Source organism: Sceloporus undulatus, chromosome 4 (assembly GCF_019175285.1).
Source record: "Sceloporus undulatus isolate JIND9_A2432 ecotype Alabama chromosome 4, SceUnd_v1.1, whole genome shotgun sequence".
In the NCBI taxonomy this organism is placed as follows: Eukaryota; Metazoa; Chordata; class Lepidosauria; order Squamata; family Phrynosomatidae; genus Sceloporus; species Sceloporus undulatus.
In genome coordinates, this window is record NC_056525.1 from 76,709,037 (window position 1) to 76,730,058 (window position 21,022).

General features: G+C 38.5%; 1 protein-coding gene across 1 annotated transcript in view; it reads right to left on the reverse strand.

Moving 5' to 3' along the window:
• Window positions 1-841: 841 nt before the first annotated feature.
• Window positions 842-21,022, reverse strand: part of DMBX1 (diencephalon/mesencephalon homeobox 1) — a 33,675-nt gene continuing 13,494 nt past the window's right edge. The window contains exons 2-5 of the mRNA XM_042464801.1: window positions 9,075-9,241; window positions 7,084-7,262; window positions 4,680-5,034; window positions 842-2,346 (exon numbers count right to left, since the gene is read on the reverse strand). Of these exons, the coding sequence (XP_042320735.1) occupies window positions 1,946-2,346; window positions 4,680-5,034; window positions 7,084-7,262; window positions 9,075-9,228 (1,089 nt within the window). The 5' untranslated portion in view covers window positions 9,229-9,241 and the 3' untranslated portion in view covers window positions 842-1,945. The remainder of the gene's footprint in view (window positions 2,347-4,679; window positions 5,035-7,083; window positions 7,263-9,074; window positions 9,242-21,022) is intronic.

Genomic DNA, 21,022 nt, shown 5'->3' on the forward strand with positions numbered 1-21,022 from the left:
ACTGGCTGGGAGTTCCAAAATATCTGGAGGGTCAAAGACTGAGCAGCAAAGTTCTAAAATAAAATAACTCTGGAAGCTGATTCCTCTTCTCTGAGAAATGAGACTGGTCCACAAATAACTGTGACCATTGGCCTGCTGGATCCTAGCTCATCTAATAATTTTAATATGAAAGTCTAATAACTTTAATATGTAACAACTGAACTGCATAACTGTAAAAATGCAAGCAGCAAATTTCTGTTGCCAATGCTGTAAGAAATTCAGTGGATTGACTCCAGATGTAGATTTTCTCATAGTAAATAAACTGAAATAAAACCTCTAAAATTTTAGATGTTCATTTCTGTTCATGTCATCCACATTCTAATGGATCCCATTCCTTCTTGTTACTCTTGACATCTGAAGCCAGCAGTAAATTAGCTTGGGGGAGTGTGAGGTTGTTATAGCTAAATCTCTCTTCAGTTCATCCCTCTCTTCCTCAGAGAATCCAGAACTGATCAGGCAGTTAGGCAGACTGGGGGTGTTCCCCTGAGGCAGCTCTGTTTGGAAGTCATGAAAAGGCAGCACATTTTTAATTATTTAATTTACTCTTATTATTTTATTGCCAGCAACAGGGAGAGCTGTTGAAGGATTTTCTGTCTCATATATCTAAGGGCCCGAACAGACAGGCCAAAATAAAGCTGCTTCGGGTCACTTTGGAGGTATGCTGTTTAAATGATGCATATGTCCTAAGATGCCAGAAGCCATGCCAAAGCCATGTTCCAGTCTTAAGGACTGGAGTGCAGCTTTGGCAGCTTCTGGCCTCTTAAGATGTGTGTATCATTTAAATAGCATACCTCCAAAGTGACCCGAAGCAGCTTTATTTTGGCCTGTCTGTTCGAGCCCAAAACAACTTGAGAGGTATTGGATACTGTGCATTTGAGGAGGCATGGTTTTTGCTATTCCTTCTTCTTAAAAGCAGCAAATACATTGTGGTCAATCCTGGAGTCAGCTGATGAAAGAAGCACAAGGGACTTTCTAAGTGTGTGTACAACCTTTTAACTATTCTCAATTTTCCTACTCAAATGCTTTCATTGTACACTTCAGTGGACCAAAAGAAAAAATGAAATTGAAAAAAACCAAGAAGTTTGGAATGTGTGGAAAAGATCTTCTAGTGCTTTCCTTGCTTTCACACCTTTCATTTGAAGAAGTGTTTTGGAAGCTGATACTTTGCTATTGGAAGATGGGACTGCTCACAGAGAAGCTAAATCTTAAAGGTGACCTGGCATTAGGAATGTGTGGTGGTTACAAAGGACCTGAGGAGTTGATGGCACCAGGACTTCAGAATATTTTTATGTTAAACTGAACCTGGATGACCACATGAGATCAACTGATAAACAGATTAGTTTTTTCTTTTTTCTTTTTTGTAATTTTTGATTACAGTGTTGGTTCTATCTACTATATAAGTATAATTGTAAAAGGAATGAGAAGGGAAGTGCTTCACAATTCTGCATAAGGCAACACTGACGTTAACACACAAGTGAAGGAACATCTCCAATATCATATAAACTATATACAGTATGAAGCAGGGCTTTCTCTTCCTCCCTCCCCCAGAGAAACAAAGCAATTAACATTTATTGTAGCATCATCAAACAAATCTTTCCAAATATTACATATTTGACTCACAGTTCTGAAGACAATTTCACATTTAAAACATATGTCCTTTCAGTAGTTTCCTTTTTTTAAAATGGGCCAGTGGAAACACATGGTAGCAATGCCCAGGATAGAAACCAGAACAACGTTTCCTCATGAGGAGAAGAACCTTAATGAGGGAGAGCACTGAGAGCTGTATGTCCCATGTCAAAAACCAACCTGTTCAAGCAGCAAAGACATAGCGTGTTTCCTTGTAGTCACCTGCTGTTTGGGGGCTCTTACCATGTTGTTGTTTTTTCTTTGCCTGCCTGCCTGATGCTCAGTTTGGTAAAGTATCCAGGCCCAGAGAGGCAGCATGTTGCTTGGCTCGCAGGCGTAGGTTCTCAATACTGGTTGTTTTACTGTTCAGGCTTGGGAGGGAAGAGGAGGCCTGGAGTATAGGAGAAGACCACACCTGCTGGGCATGGGAGAGTGACTGGTAGTAAGACTGGCAGTGCAGTGAGCTTAGGGGTGCCATGTTGACATTCATGCCCAGGTACGGCATGGTTGGAGGGTTCCCCATTTCGAAGGATGAATAATGGACCAAGTTGTTTGTGGCTGCCATGTGTTGGCGGAATTGCTCTTGCAGGCGGAAGAGGCTGAGGGGCGAGGAAGAGTAGGAGTGGGTCTGAGACAGACTGCTGCTGGAAGATGGTGTGGCTGTAGCACTGATGGGGGAATCTGCATTTTTAAACACAGGAAAATCAGGGTCAATTAAAAAAGCAATAGCACCGTCTCTGCAGTAGGAAATATGTTCAATCTTGAATTTCAAAAGCAGACAAACAAATGCCTAGGTCACCCCAAACTCAAGGCAAGGAAGGTATGGCAGATATCAGCACTAAATTATACTCATAATTATATAAAATGAATAAATTTGTTTAAAAGAGGGGTTGAAGACAGAAAAAGAGACATAATGGATGTCCTCATGACTCCAGACTTAGGTGGTTTATACATCCTTTTCTATAGTCTTAATCTCATTATCAAAAGTCGTCACCAGCAGATAAAGATGTTTTCATTCAAACCACCTTTTGATTATTAATTGGCAGCAAGGAGTTTTCTGTGTGTTGTATTTTTAATTTCATCATTATATTTTAAAGCAATTTTATATTTTTAAAAATGTAATGTACTTTAATTATGTTTATTTCACTGGGTTTTAACTTTTTTGTAGAACATGGAGGATATTAGTAGTTTGCTTATATAGCTATATTGATGATATTCTGTTCTTAAGAAGGTGCTAATTGTTTACATACTGCATTTTGTGTATTCATATTGTAAATTCACTATATATTTATAAGATGTTTTTAAATTGTTGATTTTTAACAGATGTTGTAATTCATTTTCTGCCTCTTGGTTGACTGTCCTAAGCCACTGACTGAGTGATCTATTAGTCATGATTGCTATATTCTACATGTGGCATCAGAGGCAGTATGAATTTTAGTGGCTTTGAATTTGTGGTCAGCCTCTTTCCTGCCATGGCATTTCAATAAACATCCACAAATGCTACAGAATAAAGGTTTGGGGCAGTATACCAGAAAGTTACGAATTCCATGCATATTAGTAGTCAGAGGTAACTAGTACTACCTGAGAACCAAAATGAATAAGGTTCTACTGTGGGAATAATCTCCTATTCTCATTTATTGTGGGGTAATTTCCCATGCATTCATTCATGTTGTAAAGCTATGTTTTCTTGCTGGTCAAAAAACCCACAATGTGACCTTGGATAAGTTACACTCTCTCAGCCTCAGAAAATGGCAATGGCAAACCCTCACTGAAGAATCATGCCAAGAAAATCTTGTGATAGGGTCACCATAAACCAGAAATGACTCAAAGACATGCAACAAGAATGAGGTTGACCACTCATATATGCATCTCTGAAACTAGAAGTGATTCACCAGGCAAGAAGACAAAGCAGGATGCTTTTTATAAGTTATGAATATGAAAAGTATAGGTACAAGAATTGCTAAAAGGGAAAGAGGAATAAAATACACCAGACTATAGTCATAAATACTGTGGCATAATACCTTTTCAGTCTGCTGCCCAGGTGCTCACTGTTGAGGTCAACATAAAGATCTTTCCTTTCCTTTCCTTTCTTATCATTTTTTACACTAGATTTGGACCAGAAAGGCCCTACAGGTACAAGTCATCTTTAAACAGAGGACTATGTTCAATAAAGTAGGGCATATGAGTGAGCATACTAGCTGCTTCTAATTTGTACAAAACCTTTTAATTCTTTTCTAACTGTTGCCCAAGAAAAGATATTACCCAGATATCACTGTCACTACACATTATTCAAAATTAGTCAGCTGGCATTTTAACCAGTTATTAATCTAAGAGATATTTTGATATCTTCCCTCTCTCCACCACTCCTTGCTTGCCTACCTGCAGATGTATTATACATATGAGGTATCTGCATAATCAAAGGCGGCACAGATGGAAAGATGGAAGACAGCAAATTCTCACGAGCACTGCTCTCTCACTACAACTGGTTTGTTCTTTTACTGTGAGATTCTTCTGGAACTGGCTTTTACAAATGGAATAAGATGAGAGGTGCTTCCTTAACCAAATTCCCTGAGTATGTGTATGTGCATGGAATGGGAAACTAAAGGAAAAATGCTTATTTGATCCTTGAATGAACTAATTTGGAGGGAGGTCATTTTATAATGAAAGAAATCTGTTGTTGTTGTTGTTGTTGTTGTTGTTGTTGTTGTTGTTGTGTGCCTTTAAGTCATTTCTGACTTATGGCGACCCTAAATCTTATTTGGCAATATTTGTTCAGAGAAAGTTTACCATTGCCTTTTCTTCAGGCTTAGAGCATGTGAATTGCTCAAAGTCCAGTGGGTTTCATGGCCTAAGAATTGAACCCTGGGCTCCAGAGTCATAGTCAACAGTCAAACCAATTCATGGGCTCTCAGAAATCTATTATGCATAGCCTATCATTATGATCCATATACATCAAAACCCTTGACAGCTGACACAGAGACAAGTGTAAGAAGCAAGAAGTAGTTTTTCCTCACCTGCCTTTGGACTTGCCCTCTTGCTATTCAGGGCCTTGTTTTCTGCTCCAGGGCTCTTTTCTGCTTTGTTCTCCTCTAATGATATCTTGAATTCCTCCTCTCTGTCTGTTTGGTCCTCAGCTGCTGACTCGCTGGCTGACTGCTCTGACAGGGTTAGATTGAGCTCTGTGTTTACATCACTGGGCAAGCTTAGAGATTTGTCTGCATCAGGAGCTGGAGTCTGTGTTTCTAAGACGGGTGTCTCTGCCTTGCCTTCACTGTGGTTGGCTTCAGAGTCTTTCTGTTTCTGTAGCTGCTCCTTTTGCAGACTGCGCTGCTTCTTCCGGAACTTAGCTCTTCGGTTTTTAAACCAAACCTTCATTTGGCAAAGAAAGAGGAGGAAAATGTAATATAACAAGAACAAGAACAATAACAACAACAATAATTTATTTATTTATATCCCACCTCTTCCATTTTGGGGATCGAGGCAGGTAACAACAGAATTTAATAATACAAGGATAATAAAACAACCACCCCCTAACCCATCCTCCCTAAAATATAAAATTATAACAATAAAATCATACATATAAAAGGATATTGACCATTAACAAGTGACGGCTAGCACGGGAGCATAATAAAATGAACAGATTTCTTCATTCTGGACCTCATCAGTCCAGAAAGGCCTGCTGGAAGAGAATCGTTTTTATCGCTCTCTTGAAGGCCTCGAGAGAGGATATTTGGTGAATCTCCTCCGGCAGATCATTCCAGATTTTGGGGGCAGTGGCAGAGAAGGTCCTCTGGGAAGTTATCACCAATCTTGATTCTTGATTGTAAGAGATTCTTCCCTGAGGAATGGAGTGTGCAGGAAGGATTATATGGGAGGAGGAATTCCTTCTAATAAGCTGGACCCAAGCCATATAGAGCTTTATAGGGAATAACCAACACCTTGTTCTGTGCAATATATTATCTGTTTAATTTATATGCTGCCTTTCTCCCAGAATGGGGCCCATGGCAGCTTACAGAGGAAATTAGTTAAAACCAGCCACAATTAAAACCATGACATTTAAAACAGTATAAGATGTGTTAAAACAGTTTAAAATTATTTTTAAAAGATGCAAAAATTAAAAAAAATAAAGCACACACCCCAATAAGAAGCCTCCCTGAGAACAATTACATATTAAAAGTCTTCTTTAATAAAAAGTATTTGCCTGCCAGCAAAATGAAAGCAAGGAGAAGGGCAGACTAGCATCCTTGGAATGGAGTTCCAGAGGATGAGGGCAACCACAATATATTTTAGATTTTTTTAAGGGATACATTTGAAACTGTGATGACACCAGCTCTGACTTTAGACACTTTAATCATCATCTCTTTATTCTCAGAAGCTGTCAAAATGGATATCTGAACTGCTCTGTTTAGAGAACCATCTCATGGAAAGCTCATGGTTTTTCAGTTAAGGCCTTAAAAATACTTTAAAGCAAAAATGGTGCTGATTTTACTCTTGGTTTGAAATCAGGACTGGTTTTCAATCTGCACACCAGTTACTTTAAGTGCAGTGTCACTAAGAACAATGCAGAGATCCAGATATGAATATTCTGAGGGCCACTGCTTGGTCACATTTTGGAAGCAGCCACCCAATTCTCAAAGCTATGTTTAAATTGGGCTGCAAACTAATCCTCTGCAGCTGTCCTGCAACCACATGTCACAGGAACATTAGGGTTAAAATTAAATTGTAGAAGTAGGAAAAGAAATGCAGCACGGTCAAAAAGGTGATGCTGAAATTAAGAAGTACAGCACAACTCACAGTACAATGCATGAAGCCAGAGTGCACAACGCAGCATAGATGATTTCAAAAACATTTCAGGGTACTTGTGCATCTACAAAACACCTGTACAGCACTTTAACAATTTTTTAGTGGGAAGTTGGGATAAAAAAATAATAAAAATAATTGCATATATAAATAAAAATACAGGAGAAACATTTATTTGTTTATTTAGCATTCTGGCTTTTACCTGACATGGAACCTAAAGCAGCTTATAAAAGCTGAAAACAGGATTAGTTGTTTGAAAAAAACAAACTCACACACCTTGATAATAAAAAAGTTAAAACCCAATGAAGGAAACATCACATTAAATACCATTACCGGTAAATTTTTAAAATTCCAGCAAAAATTTTCAAATAAAAAACACCTACATGAAGACTAAGGGCAAAGACAAGTGTAATATTTTACATGGAATGGAAATATTTTATTTAATCCATTTCAGCTTGATTTTCTTTGTTGGGCCACAGTTACATCATTCTGATATTTTGCAATCAGGACAAGAAGAAAAACTTCTTCAGGAATCTTTTCCATCATACTTAAAATATCCTACCATTTTGTCTTTAATATGCAGACTACTAACATGAGAAGTGTTAATATTGTAGGTACCTGTACTCTTGCTTCTGGCAGATTGGTGCACATTGCCAGTCTCTCCCTCATCACTACATCTGGATAGTGGGTCTTCTGGAATGTTTTCTCCAGGGCTTCCAGCTGCTGGGCTGTGAAAGCGGTACGACTTCTTCTTTGTTTGCGATGCTGGGAGCCATAACGGGCCTCCAAAATGATGTCTTGAAACGTACAGCCGTTGGAAGAGAAGAGAAGTGGCCAATTTAATTAGTGTAATTTGTGTGCATCATACAAAGAAAAACAGTTGGGCAGCTTTTTTAAAAAAAAAATAACTGGTAAAATAATGACTGGGGAGGTTGCTATGGTACAAACTGACTGAAGGAAAGCTTCAAATTTGCCTAAGAAGACATCACTCTGGGGCTGTATCACTGATTTATTGAGAACCCTTGGACAGTGAGGTAAAACCTCTTTAGGCTTCAGTTTCTTCATCTGGAGAGACAAAAATGAAAAGTGTATGAGGCTGGATTTGCACTGAAGAAATATTCCGCTTTGACACTACTTTAACTGTCATACATAGCTCAGTGTTATGAAATGCTGGGAATTATAGCTTTGTGAGATATTTAACCTTCTCTGTCAGAAAGTTCTGGTGCCACAGCAAACTACAAATCCCATAATTCCATAGGATGGAGCCCATGGCTCCTAAAGTGTGTCAAACTAGATTGTTTCTAGAGTTTGATTGATATTATTGTAAGTGAATGTTGGAATTGTTTTGATTTATTTTTTTAATCCCCAGACCTTTTTTTAAAATCTGCACTCAGTTCTTTTGATAACAACAACTTCTCCTCCTCCCTCTTCTCTCTCCTCCTCCTCCTCCTCCTCCGCCTCCTTGAAGAACAAACAAGATAGCCATATACTGGTGTAGTGGCAAATGCTGAAGTGGAGGTTCTTATCCTGACAGTCCCCATAGCAGCATACCACTTTTTGCCGTTTTTCATTTCCATAAAGAGAGGGTCTTTGGCAAAGCTAATGGATTTAATTTTGCCTCCTGGATGGGAAGCTCCCAATCATATACTATTGCCTTTAAAATATCACTTCCCTGCCTGCTACACTGCAGTAAAAAGTCAACTAAATAAGGAGGCTTGAGTGAGTGGCAGATGATCTTCATCCCTAATCATATCATCATCATCATCCCAGCAGTCACATCCTCCAAGTTTCACCTCTACTATACACTGTCCAGTATATGTTCCTTATGATAGAGAGTAAATGTGTAAAATCCAAACATAGGTACAGCATCATTTGGATCAAACAGGAAAACTAATTGCAAGAGGCTTTCCAGTTTTAATAGGTGTTATTAGTCAGAGTGGAGAATGCAGTCTAGAAATCATAAGATTAGGATTTGAAGGGCAGCTATGAAGGAACTAGACAAGATCCTGAAGTGTAAAAATATATAATTGAATACTAATTTTAGGATGGTACATGACATTGTATTTCCAGTTTCTATGTATGTTTATGACAGCTGGACAGTGAAGAAATCTGATAGGAAGAAAACCAACTCATTTGAAATGGGGTGCTGGAGAACAGTCCATGCTGTGGACTGCCAAAAAACCAAATCCATGGGTCCTAGAGCAAATTAACCCTGAACTCTCCCTAGAAGCCAAGATGAATAAAATGTGACTGTTGTACTTTGGCCCTATCATGAAAAGACACGACTCACTAGAGAAAACAATAATGCTGTATAAGGTAGAAAGCAGTAGGAAAAGAAGAAAACTGCATTCCAGATGGATAAATTCAATCAAGGAAGCTATGGCCTTGAGTTTGTGAGAGCTGAGCAGGACTGTTGATGATAGGGTGACTTGGATGTCTTACATTTGTAGGGTTACTACAAGTCCAAGTCAACTTGATGGTGCTAACAACAATAACAGAGAGCTTTTAAAAATTGTCAGTTCATAACTTAGTTGCCATTCCAGTAATATTTAGGTCACAAATCTGTGCATTTTCCCAGTGCAAGAACAAAATCCATAAGTTGTTCTTACCAGCCAGTCTCTCAGCCAGTGTGAGGGCATGCACCGATGGTCTGTAGTCTGGGGCATGCTGAGCTTGCTGTGCTGCCTGCTGGTGAAGGTTGTACATGGCACTCAAGGAATTCATAGCATGGAGAGAATAACCATTTACTCCATAATGCTGCATGGTGACACAGGACCTGCAGCAATGGGACAATGAAGAGAGGGCCGTTAGCGTTTCAAATTAATATTCAGCCTTTGATAGGAAATAAACAAGAAAGTTTAAAAACCCAGAGTTTTATTTCACATGGAATTCCGTCTGATACACTTTCTTCTGCTTTCTGAAGAGATGTTTAATTTCAGTCCCTTCTCAGCTGTAAACTCAACCTCTTGCCCAACCCTGGCTGTGAATGGACAAATCCATCAATTTTGTTTTTCTCTTTTTTTAAAAAAAAAAAAGCTTAAATTCAGTTCATCACGAATTTTGCCTAATAAATACATTTTTGCAGCCAACTCTAATACAAAGGATTTAAAATGTATTTCACTCATATATACATTATTTTGGATTGCTTTCTCCTAACACATGTTTTTAACCCTAGAATGAGTGAAAAAATTTAAAAAACAGAAAAGCAAACCTTTTTTGCTATCTGAGTTTCAGTTTGTGTATTAGTTCAGAAGTGTGAAATTAGCTAGCTTTACATTCAATTGCAAACCAAATGAATTTTCTCCTTCAGTCATATCTGGCTCAGCTACCATCCACTTAATTTTAAACTCTTTGCAAAATGAGCAAGGCTTTTTTAAAAAAAAAAGGTTTTGTTTTTGCACTACAACTCCTAGACTCCTTCAGTCAGCATGTCTTGTAATGTTTATATTTGTAATGGAGACTTGGACTGGAAATATATGGGGATAAATCTAATTGCTGGTACCAACTAAAGAAGAATTGCTGAATAAATAACTGAATAACAAGTTGGCTCTTAAGTAAATACATCTGATTTAATGCTTACTTTAGTTGCAACTAGTTATTGAATTTAAACCATGATTTCAAATCCCTGAATAGCCATCAATTCACTGGGTTATTCTTCTCAGTCTAACCTTCTTCTCTGGGCTTTTATGATGATAAAACTGGGGTGATTGAAATTCCAGTACAACACCTTGATCTCAATGGAGAAAGGACAGGAAATAAAAAGAAAGTAAGAACAAACAGTGGAAGCTGCCATAGCATATGCCATTCAACAGTTATCCCAACCATAAGATAGCTTTCAAATGATACACCTACTTTGGGGTGGTTTTTTTACGTTTATTACATAAAAAGGAAATACAAACATGACAAACATAATACACATTATACTACACATATAAATGTAGATAAAACATAAAACTTCCTACTCCATCAGGGTACCTGCCAACAGTGTTGTTTGAATATTGTATTGTCATTATTGCTATTCTCTCCTGTTCGAATTCCAACTTTCTACCTATTTACCCACCAAAAATTTAAATTTAATATAACCAATACAGAGAGTAATATGTATTATATTATTTCCTCATGTGAGTATTGCCTATCGACTGATATAGTTGTTTTTTTCAAAAAAAAGGAAAAGATTTCAATCTGTCTTTATTTATAAACTCCATTGTGTCAAAATTGTGATGTCCAAACAATTTACAACACCGTCATAACTACTCTAACTACCCAATAATTGCACAGTCACCATTCCTTTAAAGAAATAGTTGTCAAAAACCCCCATTTATTTTCATAGAACTCAAACACCTGTTTCCAACTTTCTAGAAATTTGTCTGATTTTTCATAGCTCAATTTCCTTGTCAGTTTATCTAGCTGTGATAATTCATGAAGCTTTAGTAGCCAGTTCTCAACCTTTGGGACTGTTTTGCTTTTCCAGAATCTAGTATATAGCATTCTTGCAGAACAAATCATATAAAATAAAACACAACTAATTTTTTTCCAAGTCCTCATTAATCCTTTTGGGTGGTTATACAGGTTTAGTATCCCTCATCCAAAATATTTGGATTTCAGATTTTCTTTTTCTTATTTTGAATATTTGCATATACATAGTGAGATGTCTTAGAGATGAGATCATAATCTAAGCATGAAATTCATTTATGTTTCATATATTCTTTAAACACATAGGCTGAAGGTAATTTTATATATAAAATGTGTAATAATTTTGCACATGAAACGAAGTTTATGTACATTGAACTATTAAAAAAAACCACGTATTATTGGCCCAGTATAGATTGGTGCTATGCGCTGGCCTGGGGCCAAAAGTACGGCTGCGGAGAGCAGAGCGTCCGCATGTGAACCCTACCGCGTGCCATGGGCGCCATTTTGGCATGTTGCCATTTACACAGCATGTGCAACGATGACATGCCCCGTGCACTGCATCCAAATGGCACAACGCATGAAGGCTGTTACAGCTCTACTCCAGGGCGCTTATGGCACCTCAGCAGCGGTGGAGAAAGAAGCCATGTTTCGCAGCTCCTTTTTCCAGGCGCATCGTAGCCACGCCATTTTGATGGTGCGGCCACGATCTGGAGAAAGTGGTGGCCTCTGTCCACCCCTTTCTCCTCATTTGTACAGCCCCATTCTCTCCCATATGGACAATTTTGGAGTATTTCAGATTTTGGAATTCTGGATTAGGAAGACTCAGCCTGTAGTAGAATATCCCATCTGTATAATGCTAAAATGCTAAAGCTTTGTTGTAAATAAAGATCTCTATTCATTTTTGTTTTGTTTATTCCATTTAGATTTTAACTATCAGACTGTTATTCCCAGTATTGTGTTTTGTCACAGGCCTGTCTTTATTGTCTCTCCTACTTTTACATTAGGAAGTTTCAGCTTTTAACTCTTGTAAAGAAATGAATATTTACACACACACACACACACAACATTAAAATTAAGATGGTTATAAACATACCCTGTGGAAAGAAAGGAGTCTTAATTATCTTATGTAGTTAAATCAGAATGATCCAAACACAAGAGGAAAATTATTAAGTGTTTTAGAGAAAAAGCAGATTTTGCAAAAGTTTACACCATAGGGAGAGATCAGTTAAGATTTAACATGCTCATCTGGTGTGAAATGTGGACTGATGCCAAGAAGGATGGAAAACTGGGGGAAGGCCAAAGAGAATTTACTATTCTGAGCAAGACCATAACTTACTACAATATTTGCTTTGGGTCCCATCCATATGAAATAAAATAGACAGTTCACTCAAGAGAATAACAATTATCTATTGACACAGAACATTTACAATCACAAATCACTGATAAAATGAAAACACTGCTGTTGTTATGTGCCTTCAAGTCAACTCTGACTTATGGCACACCTATCCTGGGGTTTCCTTGTCAAGATTTATCCAAAGGAAGTTTGTCCTTGCTGAGAGGTTATGAATTGTCCTAGATCACTCATATAATAATTCATGTGCATCCCAAGCAGATTTCAGATTCAGCAAGGAGCTGATGTGCAATAGGACTTCTGTGCAACAGGACCAAGTCACATCAAGGCTGATGTACATCAGCACTTTCCAATATACAATTGCTGGTGTCCAGTTCTTTGCAATTCACTAACAGGGTTTCTTAGTTACATAGCTAATGATATGTAAAGATATGTCATATAGACTATGATAGAAGATGCTGGCCATTCTTTCTTAATGCCCATCTGAAGTTTCAAGTTACTGAAATATTGACAGCACATTTATATCCCACCAGATTGGTTCTTACTATGATATATGTGGTACAGGAATGGAAAGGCACTATGAGGATGTGGCCCAAATCCAGATTTATTTTCTTTAATAAGCAGATCAGAGATGAAGAAATTTTGGATGTGATGGAGGAAAAACAACACAAGGCTTCAGAAGACAGGAAAGGGGGAAAGGAAGGCAAATGTAAGGGAAAAGTAGTCAACACAAGATAAATCCACTGAAAACAAAGCAAACTAAAATTACACAAAACTGTAATATGGTTATCTTGCAGAACACAAACAAATTGTCTGAAAAAGGAAGACGTAAGACGTAAGACAGCAGAGCCCTGCCACTAGAAAATTATTTTTAAAAATGCTTTAAAAGCACATGAATTTACTGGAAAATATCTTGCCAAACAAGATATACTTTCTTTCTTTGGCAGAACAAGGTTCCTATTCTTGCAGGAGAAATGTGACTGTTGAAATAAAAATATCTTCCCATAGGCAGCATGAGAAAATTGAATAACTTTCAAATACAAAATTGGAAAACATGTCACAATTTTGAAATATTTCTGAGTGGAACTGTTCATAGATATAGCCATGTTAGTCTGTAGAATCAGTATGTAGAGAGATCTTGTAACAGATTTCAGTTAGTCTCAAAGCTGCTTCAAGATCTCTCTACATACAGTTGCATGTTGACAAAAAGAGGAAATGCATCTTCAAATAGACAACAGAAGATCACAACAATATTCATAAAGTTTCCCTATACTAATTCTATCCAATATACATACAAGTTTGGGAATAACAGCAACATCTGTTACACAAAAACAATAAGAATCTGATAGTAATACTTTAAACACTAACAGTTTTCACTGTTTTAGTAACTTTTCATAATCAGCTTCAGAGCGCTTGCTGCCCCTTTTTATGTTTCTATCTTTAAACTGGACTTGGATTATGTGTGTATATACCTTGAGGTTATCTATCTACTTATGGCAACCCTATGAATTTCCTAGGAATAAACAGAGATGGTTTTGCCAATTCCTTCCTCTGAAATACAGCCTGCAGCACCTGGTATTCATTGGTGATCTCTCATCCAAGTACCAAACAGGGCTGACGCTGCTTAGCTTCCAAGATCATACAGGATCTGATGCCTTTGCAGCATTTCAAAGAGAAGATGCAATCAGAAGATTGTCCTCTGACAGCGCTACAAACAGGGGACTGTCCTCAGTAAAGCAGCAGCATCTGCTGACTTACAGGTCATTAGGATGGTGACTCTATTTCAGAATTTAAGGGTATTTTAGCATTTCCACATGGATTTTAAAGGACCTATCCAAGGTGCTGAATCTCCCCATAATTTCAGCACCTTGGATAATTTGCTTAGAGCTGATTCACCACACCATTAACAGGGGAGTCATCCCTTGGCACTGAAGTAAAGTAGGCCTTTACCAAACGTACATGAGCACATGCATATTTCCTGACTAAAAGACCAGAAGAAGGACATCATGTATTTATTCTCTCTGTATATGTTTAAGAAATACACTTTGAAAACTCATGAAGTTCCTTCTCTTAATAGCACTTCTGCTGAGAAGGAATATGGCAGATTTCCACTGCTTTGTTGGGTGGTATAGCAGCTAAAAGAATCACACTCAGATACAGTTAACTTCCCATTCACTTCCCTGCACATTCCAAGTAGAATAAATTAAATATTTAAAAGACAGTATGCAGCAGTTTTCTTTGATATTGTAAGTGGTAGAGGCCATTTGTCAAGCTGCAGCAGTGTTTTGCAAGCTGTCGAATTGTGCTTACATTGGTTAAAATAATCTTTATATTTCATTAAGCAACCAAATAAGCTGATCTTCCCCACTGGCTGTATAGATGGCTTTAATTTTCAAAATCTGCAAATGCATCTTTTATGTCATTTGGTGGCTGGAGGGCATTGGTAATGCTGCAGCCAATCGGAGAATAAGCAGTGGAGTTTGATTAGGTGGTATATGATATAAATTAACATTGTGCAGTGAATAGAGCACATCTTAAGTTGTCCTTGATACAACAGGGGATTGACCTTCACCCTCTCCTATTAATAACAGTTGTAGCTCCTATGTGCCCTTTGCTGAAGATTTTGGAGACTGAGGAACATTTGTAAAAGAGAAGTTAACAGAAAACAAAGCACTTACATTTAAACTTTCATGAGGTTAGGATTAATGCTGTGATGATAAGAAATATCCAGCAATTGGGAGATGAACACGGTTTTGTGTTTAACATCTTGGCCATAGGTCCTAAAGATGCCACTGCAGAAACCCTGCAGAATAGTTGGAGGTGTGATGATGACTATATGACAGAAAACTGCAACCTTCTCATTAAGAAAGTTCTGGTTTCCTGGGTTTTCCACAGGATAGGAGAGATTTCACACACACACACACACACACTGTTTCTGTATCAGGGCATTTATGTTCTAGGCCTACTGACCATTGTTGGCTGGGATGACCCAGAACAGAGATCAAACCTTTGGATGAGTGCAGTTAGATAATCAAGGGTGTGAGCTATGAAGTAAACTATGAGGCAAAATAGTCCAGCACAATACGTCAGCTTGGGGGCAGCATGGGGGTGTGGTGTTTAGATGATGCATGACCCAATGTGCCCCCAAGCCGACATCATGTTGTCTACACAACCACATGGTGGGCTGAATTGCAGTGCTCCGGCAGGGAGCCACGGTCAGTCAGAGTTGACAGTAATTGTGCTCATTTCAATGAATGTGGCCTGAGAATCTGGACAAAACATTTGAAGGGGATATGGCAGACAATCTGTTCTTGGGTCATTATTTTTATTAACATTGGGGAATCGGTGAATAGGTGATTCAGATAAGCTGTTCCAAGAGATAGTAGTGTCATGGGAGGGGGTGAGGGGGTTCAGACAGCACCAGGTAACACTCCAGGAGGAGGGTTAACATGCAGTCAGCTCCCCCACCATCCCCCATGCTCCTTCCTCATGCACATACTCTGCTCCCCACACATGCTGTTTTGTCCTACATGTGCCGCTCCATGCCTCATGTGCAAGCTGCTTTGTCCCAAGAATGAGGACCACCCACTACATGTTCTGTCTCCAGGAGCAGACCGGCATGCACGGGGGGGCAGCATGGGAAGAGGGAGCACATGACATCCCAGACCTCCCATCCACTGGAAGTCCCACCCCCTGCTAGTCTTGCCCTCTACACCTGGGGACACCCAGTGTGGGAATGCCACTGCCAAGAGGTAGTCAGTGCCTCCTTGGTAAAAGGGGCAGTGACAGCTGCTTTGAAAGGAATTATTGTTTCAACACTTCTTTTAAAACCCTCTTTGAAGATATTGGAGTGATTGATCTGAATCTTATTATTAGTTCCAACTAAAGTAGATCAATTGAATCAATACAAGTTATATATGTATTGACTTACCATGTTTCCATTGATTCAGTGAGTTTACTATTCTTGGGACTAACAATGATATCAATCTTTTGTTATTTCTCCTATTTGGACAAGGTCATGGAGAGTCCAAGAGTGGTGACAGTTTAATTCCAGTTAGAGAAAGAAGATGATCTTGACCTGTTTTATTTTGAATCTCTTTTCAGGCCTGGCTTTAGTATTGCAAATATGGTACATGGTCACTCCTTTATCATAGGAGTCAAGCCATCAGATTTATCTCCTCACAAATGCCAGCATGGTATAGAGGTTTGAGCGTTGGACTCCGCTCAGACATGAAAACCTATTGGATGACCTTGGACACATCACAGTCTCTCAGCCTCAGAGGATGGCAATGACAAACCACCTCTGAAGAAACTTGCCAATAAGTTTCAACAGTCCTGTGAGAGTTTTGCCATAGGGTCACCATAAGTCAGAAATGACTTGAAGGCAAACAGCACACACTTACACAACCACTGAAGAAAGAACTTATATTGCAAGTTCTTAGTGACAAGTGTGATGCCCCTTTTCTACCTAGGTGCTGCTTACAGTATCCCTACAATGTACAGTACTCCCTTCGTTTTCATGAACTTCGGATCTGCGCCCCTTGAATATCTGTGGGGGCTGAACGGAGGGAGTTAAAATGAGGCACACTCCCACGGTGCATAACCATATGCCATCGCAGGAGTGTGCCTCCATTCAAGTAAACAAAATGGTTTTTTTTCATTTATGCGGGGAGGGGGGGTCCAGAATAGATCCCCCACTAAAACAAAGAGAGCACTGTACTGAAGAAAAACTAGTCATTATTCCTTCATTCTAGCCTTCATCCCTCCCTTCAATATTAGTAACAAGCAAAACAGCATATATCGTGGGTTGATTCAGAAGCTCAAGTCATAGCTGGCCAAACTAGACTAGCAAGACAGAAGCAAGTATTGAGACTGCATGTTCCTTCCTTGTCCCATTCCTCCAGTTCCCTTCTCTCCTCCCTTTGTTTGATGCCAAGGCTGGCCCAAGACATTTTTCTGCCACACCTGAGGACAGCAAGCCAGTTTTGGGGCGAGAGAGGGAGAGAGAGGCTAAGTGGCATTCTACCCTTGATTAAAAAGAAATGACAAGGTGGCTTAGGAGGAAAATTAAGAACTGATCTGCCTATTATCAGGGTTGACCCTGTTTGGTAATTACCTCATAGTTTAATTAAACTAAAATTAGCAGGTAGTATGGTTTAATATCATTAACCTCAGGATCTTAAAAACAATCAGAAGCTGGTTTAGAATCCTAGTTAGGATTTGATTGCATGGCTTAATAGGAGTAAACTGATTTACCCCTGCCACATTGAGGTCTCTTTCAGGATAAAGTCAGGTATTATCACACACAAAATGCCACCAATGCTGCCGCCTGGCAATTCCCGGCTAACTTCTGACTAGAAGCTGTGCTCAGCCAGCCGATTTGCAAAGCCACAGCTTCTAATTGGAAGTTAGCCAGGATTCAGCTAGGCAGCAGAATTGGTAGCATTTTGCATGTGATAATACCTGACTTTATCCTGAAAGAGGCTTCAACATGGCAGGGGTAAGTTGGGTTTTTAAGCCATGTGATAAACTCCTTAGTCAACTGACATGAAAACACAATATCCCATTTGAGATATGGCAACTAACAATATTTAATTAAATCAGAGTGTAAACAATAGGAAGGGCAGAGCAAGTAGACAAATTAGTACAAATTTCTCTTTTTTATAATTGATGAAGATATGAATTTATTGCCGTTTTCCTCATGGATACATTCAAAAACATGTTGACTCTATATGCTTAATAAATCATGGCACAAAAGATTTCTTTGAAAATATCTAAATAACTTTGCAATGGAAAATTAGTCTGAAATGCGTTTAAACCTCATTGTGTATATTTACTGTTTTTTTGCTTTTGAGAGGATTCAACTCTAAATGTTCTCCAGCATAAAGGCACTATGAATGAAATGTAGATAGGCATACATTTATGTACAGATTTTATTGATATTGTATCTTGATTTTTGTTGATATTTTATTCTAATGGTTTTAATTATTTGGTACTTTAATTTTGAAATTATTCAGGAAAGCTTTTTTTAAGTGTTTCATATGACTGTCACTTCAATTTGACAACATCTGAGGCAGCAAGGATTGATCTAACATTAAGTTTCACATCTCAAACATTTCTGCTTGGGTCAGTGTAAAAGCTTGCAAAAGGTGAGACACATTACTTTTAGAGTGGTATTTTCTAATTACAATGGCATTGACATGATGGTGGTTCCAGTGTTTTATAGCCCAATTGTATGGATGCCTTCTCAGAAGTATTACCACTGAGAAACAGACACTCAGAGCATTGGGGATTGACAGATCTGGTGTCAGCAATGCTGTGAAGCTCTTCCAGGTTTTTATTCAAACCTTAGAGGAGCTGTGGCTTTACCACCCTACCAAAATTGGAGTCTCCAGCCTCCACAGACTGAATGGTATATAAAAGATTTGAGGTGAACTAGCCACACTCAGCAGCAGAAGTGAACTAGCTACTCTAATAAACTATGGTACCCTTCTGAGTTGCCTCTCTGGGATGGGTTCCCAGAGTTCCATCTTGTCCCCTATGCTACTTAACATATACTTGAAACAGTTAGGAGAAGTTGCCTGGAGGTTTGGGGTCAGGCATCATCCGTATGCTGATGATGCGCAGCTATATTATTCCTTTCCACCTAATTCCAAGGAAGGTGTTTCTGTGCTAAACTGGCAGCTATAATGGACTGATGGCAAAGAAACTTAAGTTTAATCCAGACAAGACAGAGGTACTCCTTGTCAGTTGAAAAACCCGTCTAGGAATAAGGATTCAGCATGTTTTAGGTTGGGTTACACTCTTGACTGAAAACACAGATTCGTGGTTTGGGAGTTACTCCTGGATTCAGTCCTGCTCCTGGAGGTCCAGGTATCAGCGGTGAGCAATAATGAATTTTCACAGTTAAAGTTAGTGTGCCAATTATACCCATTACATCTCAGTTGGAATAGTGTAATGCACTCTACATGCATCTGTTTTTAGCAAAGTGCTCAGAAACTTTACTTGATCCAAAGATCAGCAGCCAGATTGTTAACTGGAGCTGGCTACAGGGAGCACACAACTCCCTTGTTGCAACAGCTCTACTGCTTGATGGTCTATTTCCAGGCATAATTCAAAGTGCTGTTTTTGACCTATAAAGCCCCTTATGGCTTGTGTTCAGGCTATTTGAAGGACCATAGCTCCCTTTATGAGACAATAAAGTTCTAAGATCTTCTGGAGTGGCCCTTCTCTCTGTCCCATTACTTTCTCAGGCTCATTTGATAGGAACAAGTGCCTCCCTGGTGCCTGCTCCCAGACTTTGGAACTCCCCATGGAGGCCAGGATGGCCCCATCCTTGCTTTTCTTCTGTCAACAAGACAGTTTTATGCCATGAGGCTTTTAATGACTGGAATGGGCTTTTAATGCTGTGTGGAGCTGTTTTAAAGTTTGTATGTAATCTTTTAATGAATTTTAATGTTTAATGTTTTTAACTTTATAAATTATTTAATTGTTTTATAAATAATGTTTATATTTTTACTTTCATTGAATATTTTATAACTTTTAAGTCTGTATTGTTTTAAATATGCCGTTAGTCATCTTGAGTCTCATTATTGAGGGAAAGGTGGGATAAAATTATTAATAATAATAATACATTAATATAATTATTGCAACATCTTCAGAAGATTAATTATTGGACTGTCTCAAATCTGCCCCATTTCAATTTATTTCTCAACAGTTCCTATTAAAACTTGATTATAGTCTCATCTCAGTATGTAGAAAAAGACAACAAGGTGTATCTCAGGGCCACGGACAGGCACTGGAATCTTTTTGGTGACTTATACTGGTGTAATTGGACATTAAAGATAAAGGTAAAGCTTTTCCCTTGACATGAATATTTAGTCATAACCAACTGCAGGGGTTGGTACTCATCTCCGTTACTAAGCCAAAGAGCTGGCATTGTCCGAGGACTACTCTGGTGGTCATGACTGCACCGAATGCAGCACTTGGGCATCAAATTGCCAACCTTCTGACCTTACGATAATCAGAATTGGCACCTTCACCACTAAGCCACTGCATTGTACTGGTGTAAATAAGTTTTCAGGCATTGAGCAAGAAGATATTCAGTACCTCACTGTGCTATGTGTTTTTCCTGGCTGTGCAACAAAAGCCTGGTTATGCCTAGATACACCTATATGGCCAAACAGTAGGTCTACTTAGTTAACTTATGGAAAAAAGTAATACCTAGAAGCAAGGAACTGAAAATATGAATTAATAAGACATCATCATTTTGATTCCCTTATACAGAATGCTAATTAGACAGAAGCAAACTGTGTGTTGTTATCACTGTATACTTATCAGCAATGCAGCAATTTCAGATGAAAATGATACCTTCTCTGCCAGTAGATACTTGTTTGCTATACTGCCTCTGACACTAATTTTACCCACTTCAGTTTTAAAGTGTTTGCTTCCTTGTGGTTATAAAATATTTATGTTCCACACTAAGGAAGCTCAGTGTTATTCTTACAAATTAAAGTGGCTCTTATCCTTATACATTGTGACTAGATGCTTCAATGTTATTCTTGCAAATTAAAGTGGCTCTTATCCTCATATATTGTGACTAGATGCTTCTGGAACTATTTTGCTGTAAACATGGTCTCCTAGAACCTATTAACAAGGCACACACAGAATCGGGGTTACTATTTTTCATTTTTTACATCTTGGTTCACAAAATTCAATTAAATCAAGTGTCTGGGATCTAAAATGACAAAGTGCTTAACATCTACCCCCAACTTGGTCTTCCAGATGCATTAG